General features: G+C 38.5%; 1 protein-coding gene across 1 annotated transcript in view; it reads left to right on the forward strand.

Annotated features, from left to right (window-relative positions):
* The window catches only part of LOC140930091 (uncharacterized), a 9,184-nt gene continuing 2,171 nt past the window's right edge, over window positions 1–7,013 (forward strand). The window contains exons 1-9 of the mRNA XM_073379752.1: window positions 1–79; window positions 222–327; window positions 2,313–2,391; window positions 3,189–3,253; window positions 3,807–3,850; window positions 4,187–4,262; window positions 5,105–5,179; window positions 5,319–5,426; window positions 5,768–5,847. Coding sequence (XP_073235853.1) covers window positions 24–79; window positions 222–327; window positions 2,313–2,391; window positions 3,189–3,253; window positions 3,807–3,850; window positions 4,187–4,262; window positions 5,105–5,179; window positions 5,319–5,426; window positions 5,768–5,847 — 689 coding nt within the window. The 5' untranslated portion in view covers window positions 1–23. The remainder of the gene's footprint in view (window positions 80–221; window positions 328–2,312; window positions 2,392–3,188; window positions 3,254–3,806; window positions 3,851–4,186; window positions 4,263–5,104; window positions 5,180–5,318; window positions 5,427–5,767; window positions 5,848–7,013) is intronic.

The raw sequence follows: 7,013 nt of genomic DNA on the forward strand, positions 1-7,013 counted from the left end.
ACAGTCGGTAATAGTTCCTCATTATGAATGCTGATAGAAGTGTTCAGTTTGACGTCTTACGAAGGAGTGTTGGGCCATGGTTTGTGAAATTGTTTTGCTTTTGACGTTTCTTAACGATGCTGTTTTATAACGATGCGTATAATCCTTTCCTTTTCCTTTGTTCCCTAATGTTGTTGTTGTTTAACGTTGTCGTTATTCTCTGAAACTCTGCAAACTTTCAGGATATCACATTTTGAAAGGTCTGAAAGCAGCAATGCTCGCTCCAGCAGTGAAGAAAGTGAAAGAAATAACGACGTAGAGACCTCAACTTACACCAGAAATTCCCAGGTCTGAGTTATACACTGTATTCCCCAAACATGTGATTTGCTTGTTGAAATGTCACCTGAGAGTTCAGGCAACGTTTCTAAAATGAAAAGCAAGTTATCAGCTGAGACGCAGCATCATCTAGCAAACCATCAGTTGAGATGGCAGCCAATGGCCTGCTATTCACAATGTGACTGTGGCTTGGAAGGATTCTTATAGTGTAGTTTATGGCTGGGAGAACAGCTAGTGGATATAGCTAAGAGGAGTATCCGGCTGCACTACCTTAGCCTGTGAACAGACTCTCTTTTAGGGTACAGGGTAAAGAGACAACTGAAAGGGGCAAAGCCAGATATCCTCTGCAGTTTTCTCCTTATCAAGCGGTAACCGGTAAAATTTACCGCCTGAAGCAAAACTTCTTACCACCTGCAACGGCCTGATGGTTCACTAAAATTAAAGAAGTACTTTTAAAAAATACAATAGTTGTGATCCAATCTGATTCTCACATGCCTCAAGGAAGTGAATGAATATGTAGAAAAGTACCAAAGTATACACAGCTTTTCTTTTTTTGGACCATGCATTTTGGAAAGAGAACATTGAAGGCAGAGTAAAATTATTGGAATCAATTGTTTTAAATTGTTGTGTAAAGGTAGCAACGGCCGATTTGCGTAAATAAAAATAGGTCTTACAATGAGGGAATGACGTTTCAGAGAACTTAGCTCCCAAATTTCCCAGCAAGGGTGGGCCCATGTCCCGCACTCCACTACCCGCCTGCCGCTGGAAAAGTGCACCTCTGTGGTACATATTTTTTGCCTTACCGGCTATGAATGATCCCTTACTTGCTGAGCTAAAATTTAGGGAGAACACTGCCCCTGATATTTCCTGCTTTTGAGCAATTCAGCAGTTCTGTTTTTTTTGCTAAGTTTCCATTGTAAAAGGACTCCAGCTGTTCCCTTTATCTGGTGTTTTGAATTGTAAATGATTTCCCCTTATCCTGGGTTTAAAATTCTTTTAAAATCAACATTTGAATGCAAGAATCAATTAGGAGTGTTTCAGAGACAAACATTAATCTTGGCATTTTGTGAATGTGCATACGATACAGCGCTTTTATCATTTGTCTCAAGATAGGCACAACTAGGTATTGATGGTGACATTTTGACAGCATTCTGGCTGTCTTGATCAAAGGATCTTGTGAGTTTACTGAGCGGGGTAAAACTGTGGATGCCTTTGAATGATGTTAAAGAAACGTCACTCATGGTTAGTGGGTTTCAAGCCAAAGTATTGTTGGCAATGTCCCATGTTGTTTAAGGCAATGATATAGACTTGGAGGTTCAGATACCATAAATCCTCTATTAACCCCCCTGGGGAGATTTATATATTTCAAACACATTTGAGGGGTCGAGGGTTAATAGAGACAGGGGGCCTATTGGAAAGGGGGGCTTAGTTAATTTAGTGAAGATGGTGGTATCAGCTCTCCATAGAGAATTAGAGTGCAAAGTGGAAAAGCTCAAGTACAAGAAGTTCGAGGTCATGCAGCCAAGGATAAATAAAAAACGAACTTCCAACTCATGAATAAACTATCCTGGATCAGTCTGAATCAAGTTTTACAGTCATGATTGATTTATACAGGCTATCATAAATTAGTAAAGAATAATCGGGGGAAGGGGAGGGGGTTGGGCTTACAAAAGAGGGGGGCTTATTAACTTTCTTCCCCTGAAAAGGGTGGGGGACTTATTAGAGAGGGGAAGAGGGGAGCTTATTTGAGAGAGAGGGCTTTAATTTTAATAGGGGATTTATGGTAACCCTGTAAATTTCTTGTTGGTTCTGGGTTCTTTATCAGATGCATGACTCTCTTTTATCATGAGTAATAAGCACATCGATTAGAGACAGAATATAAATGCTTCTTTTCTTAAGAGATAATCAGTGGTTTAGTAATGAGCTTTCTTAATCAGTTGTATTAGCAGTAGACAATCATAGTTATTTGAATTTAAATGTAGAAAGTGATCTCTTAGGGGCTGATTGTGAGGCCAAAACACCAGCATAAAAGAAAGAGGAAGAGCAAGGGAATCAACAAAGGCAACAATTTAAGATGTGAGTGAGCTGTTTCATAATGCCTTAAGGGAAAAACCGTAAAACACCTCTTATAAACGGTGAGCTTATACATCTTTGTAGAGGTTTCTGGGGGGGGGGGGGGGGTGTAAATGGAGGGGCTTATAATTGGAATAGAGTATGTCGTGATGGCCATGTTGAAGGAGTAAAACAATAGAACCATTTTCCTTTGGGAAATAATTTTAATTTCATTCAAATATTTTTGTATTGTTTACTTCTCTATCATGGCCGCCGCACACGGACTCTATAGGAAAAGCCCTTCAGCCTGGTTGTGGGGTGGGGGAGGGGGTGCTTACAATCTGATGTTTTTTCTTGTTTACAGCTGGATGGGCCTATAATTGGTGGAGCTTATAAGTGGCAGTGATGGATCCACATTTTCTCCCTTTGGGGGAAGTAGTTGATTGAGGGGGAGGGGGTAAACAATATCACACAGTGTATCAGTCATAGTCAACATTTTATTTACCTTATAGCTGATTGTTTTCTGTTAATCCAATAGACCTCTTTAGTTTGTTTGTTTTGTTTTCCCAATAGAGGACTCAGGGGAATTTGCTCCTTTTTCTTTTCATAAATTATGCGTTGGTATGCACATGAATAAGACAAAGTTTGAAAGAAACAGTTCTCTAGAGTATTATCACATCACCTGTATTGGGAAAACAGAATAAACAAGCTAAAGAGGTCTATTTGCATGTAAAAGCAATAATGAAACTGATGCAAAACAACTGAATTTTTTCTATACTGACATGAAAGAAACATGTGATATGCATTTTAAATTTTGATAGATGATCCTTACTCTGATGAAAAAATAAAAGGAGATCCTCACAAAACTATCTTCATAGCAAGACTTGTAAGTGATGTTAACTGATGTACTTTGCTCCTAACTGTTGATTCACTCTGAAAGTGGAAGGGTTTTATTTACACTTTATACAATACAATTGACTAGGATTCATTTATGCCTTCATTTATTCATTTATTCATCCATTCATTCATTTGTTCATATATTTTTGCCATACACCACATTACAAATATACCGTTATTACGGCATATACATTTAGTCCCAAGTTGGAATATATAAAAATTAATTGTTGTTATAATAAGTAGCTGATGTTAGATTTTTTCCATGGCTAATGCAAAGAAGCCTATGTAGAAGCTGGGGACTTATGAACTATAGGCTTCCTAAGAATATAGAATATGCTGTATAAATTGTCGAGGACTGAATATATAAAAAGTTTGTTGGCTATACAGAAAATGACACAAAATAGCGCAGACAAGAAGAAAACGACTGTCTAGCTGATATAAGAGTTTTATAAAGAATTTTAGCTTGTTTTCCTGTGGTGTGTGTTTGTCTTGTCTTTATTTGTAATTTTTTGCTTATGTGATTTTATATGAAATTTTCCAAGGACTATAACACCACCGAAGACGCGATATCTGAAAATTTAGGGAGGTATGCAGAATGATTTTTTTGTGCTTAGCTAGTCTCTAGTTATAGTACATGACTGGGCTTAAGTTTGGAGCATGCTGATTGTAACAAAAATGAAAGCACTCTTAAATGCAAGAACATGGACATAGAATATCAGTAAGAGAAAAACTGAATAACAGTGGTCCAAACTACTTCTAACTTGGAGTTTGTTTCATTTACTTTACGTCCTTCCTTGAAGTCCTTTTTTTATACTTCCTTGTCCTGAAGTTAAATTCCGTATTCACAGCAAAGATTGCTTCGATCAGTACTGACCAGGTCTGAAAAATAGAACAGATATTTTCTTTTTTACATGTAAAACAGGTATGGACCAATTAAAAGCCATCGACTTGTCAAGGACACAGAATCTGGGAAGTCCAAAGGATATGCTTTTCTTGAGGTATAACGTGTAATGTCTGTAGTTCATTCAAAACATTTCTCCGTGTTTGATTGGCTCAAATCCACTGGCTACTTCCTCATAGCCCTCTAGAGTTTGGAAGAAGTTTACGATATCCGATCAAATGACGTCAATAATGCAGGCTATCAGTAGAAAATGCATGGCAACGGAGATGTTCTGGGGGCGAGGTTGTGTTAACTCCATTTTTTTGTTGGAGCTGGAGAAAATGGGGAAAAATTTCTCACGTTTTGCGAAGAAAAAATAGCCGATCTTTTGCCTAAAAACACTGCAACCCGACGGATAACAACTGCTATTTTCAGAATATCTGCTAGACTGAACGTCCCTTTATATCTTGAATTTGCCGAGGAAAAGACAGTTAAAGACGTGAACCTAACATCGATCAAGGCAGGTTTTTAAAGAAAGGACTATTTTGAATGAATCATAAAACAAAAATTATTATTGAATTTGGCTATCGTGAGATATGAAGAATTATACAGATCGGGGGGCGGGGGGATGTTTTCTGCCTCCTTCTTGATCTGCGTAAGTTTATTCTTTGGGTCCTGGAAGTTTAAAAGTTGAAGCTAAGTTGAATAAAGCTATCCTTTGGATTAATCACTATCCACTGGATAGTGCAATTGGGTTCCCTAATAGTTATCTGCTGGATAATGATTTATCCATTGGAAAGTGCTGTCCAACGTTTGAAAAACTCGGGCGAGATGATAATCAGCCTCGATCAATAATTGCTGATTATTCAGATCAGCCAAAAATTATCCGGTGATATAACCAATGAATTCTTGTTTTAGGCAGGAAAATTGGGTAATTTTGCTTAACTCCTAATCTTTTAGTTCTCAGAAGCAAGTCATGCTAAGAAGGCTCTAAGAGAAACCAAAGACGAACTATTGATAGTTGATGGAAAAAAGGTATTTCATAAGAATAAAGTATGCAAGTTTATGTTTTTGTTAGCTGTCTCACTTAAGTTACATTTTGTTTCTTATGTGAAGTTAGATTCAACATAGTGCTTGTCACAGCAGCGATATGGCCACTCTTTCTTCTTTCAAGGTTCTTGTTGATCGAGTGCGAGGTGGTGTAATACCTTCCTGGCTGCCGCGCAGACTAGGTGGTGGCCTGGGACAGAGGCAGCAAGGAACACAACGATTTACATGGAAGGTATTTACCAGTCCCCTCGCTGTTTTTTCTGCTCACATCTCTTTTCGCCGAACGTCTCGAAAAGGCTACATGTCCTACATGGAAGGTGAAATGAGTAAAGTGAAAAGTCCAAAATGAACTAGAGATGACTTGTTTACAAACTGTAAAGTTCTTTCGCTTAGCCCACACCTAGATTACGGTGAACTCTTTTTGACGAGTGCAAGAAGATATTGTTTTTTAAAAAAAATAAAATTCGAAATAAATTCACTTCAACTTTTACGGGGAAAGTAGGGTAAAATGCGTAAGGCTAAATTGATATCCGTTATTACGCTGATAACAGAAATGTATTTGTTTTTCATTAGCTTCCATACTTTGGGGACGTATCCCGCATAGATCAGGAAGACATTGACCGAAAACGCCTTATGTGGCTGGAACACAACAGGTTTGTTGAGTATAGGCATAACGTACGTTTCTTGTAGCGTCGGTTGCCTTGAATTGCGGGGGAGTGGATGAGATATGAGAACAAATTTAATATTTATCAGTTTTAACTGAGTTGGGTTTTGCGCACCAGTTGCCAATGGGCTCAGTCAGTTCCATAAGAATGTTGGTGTTGCAGACGAGACGCAATACATAACATTGAACAGACCGCACTGAACAATACCTACACTGGCCACAAAGCAATCTAGCTATAAACCAACTTCAAGAAACCGCTACCACAACTGTTGTATTGTTCGTAACAACATTTGGTATACCACACTAGGAAGTCGGTATAAGGCCAAACACAGAGCCACAGCTACTAAGTTCCCTTGTGACCTGTGGAATGTGAAAATGAGCTGCGAATATGCAGTCGAACCCTGCTTTACGGACACCTCATTATTACGGACAGTTTTCTTTGTCCCTGCTGGGGTAAAGCCCTTACATTGTCTCTAAATTAAATCTGCTTAATTCGGACACTCCGTTAATACGAACACTTTTTATGGCTCCTTAAGTTTCCGTGTTAACGGGGTTTGACTGTACTGAGAAATAGAGGATATTACATGGTCGCGCGGGGATACGAATTTTATCTTCGAGTGCTGAAAGTATATCTTACGAGTGAGCGAAGCGAACCAGTAAGAGATAGTTTCAGCACGAGAAGATAAAATTCGTATCCTCAAGCGGCCATGTAATGTTCTGTTTATTTTATAGATACTGATGAAATTCCTACATAAAACAAAACTTTTTTTTATTCATTTTCGGATCAGCAAAATAGTGCAATTAAGGTGACTCGACCCAGTTTTTTTTTTTGGGGGGGGGGGGGTACCATCCTACTTTGAAGCTCTCTGGTATCCCCACCTTTACTTTTATCGTAAGTCTAACACATAGAATGGATAACATATAGATCAATCTACAATATAACATAAAATTTTTGGCGATCGGAGTAAATGTCACGTGGTTATAATGCCACGCCCCTTTGAGGTCTGAGTCGAAAATCTGCTGTTGCCGGCATTTTTTCGTGAAAATCTCTCGGCTACACATAGTGCGTATTAGTGCCTTACGCTGAACTGAGTTTCACCAAAATCGCAAAGACCCAATTCGAGAAATTCAGCGGTTTCCAAATTTAGGTCATAA

This window comes from Porites lutea, chromosome 3, assembly GCF_958299795.1.
Source record: "Porites lutea chromosome 3, jaPorLute2.1, whole genome shotgun sequence".
Classification (NCBI taxonomy): Eukaryota; Metazoa; Cnidaria; class Anthozoa; order Scleractinia; family Poritidae; genus Porites; species Porites lutea.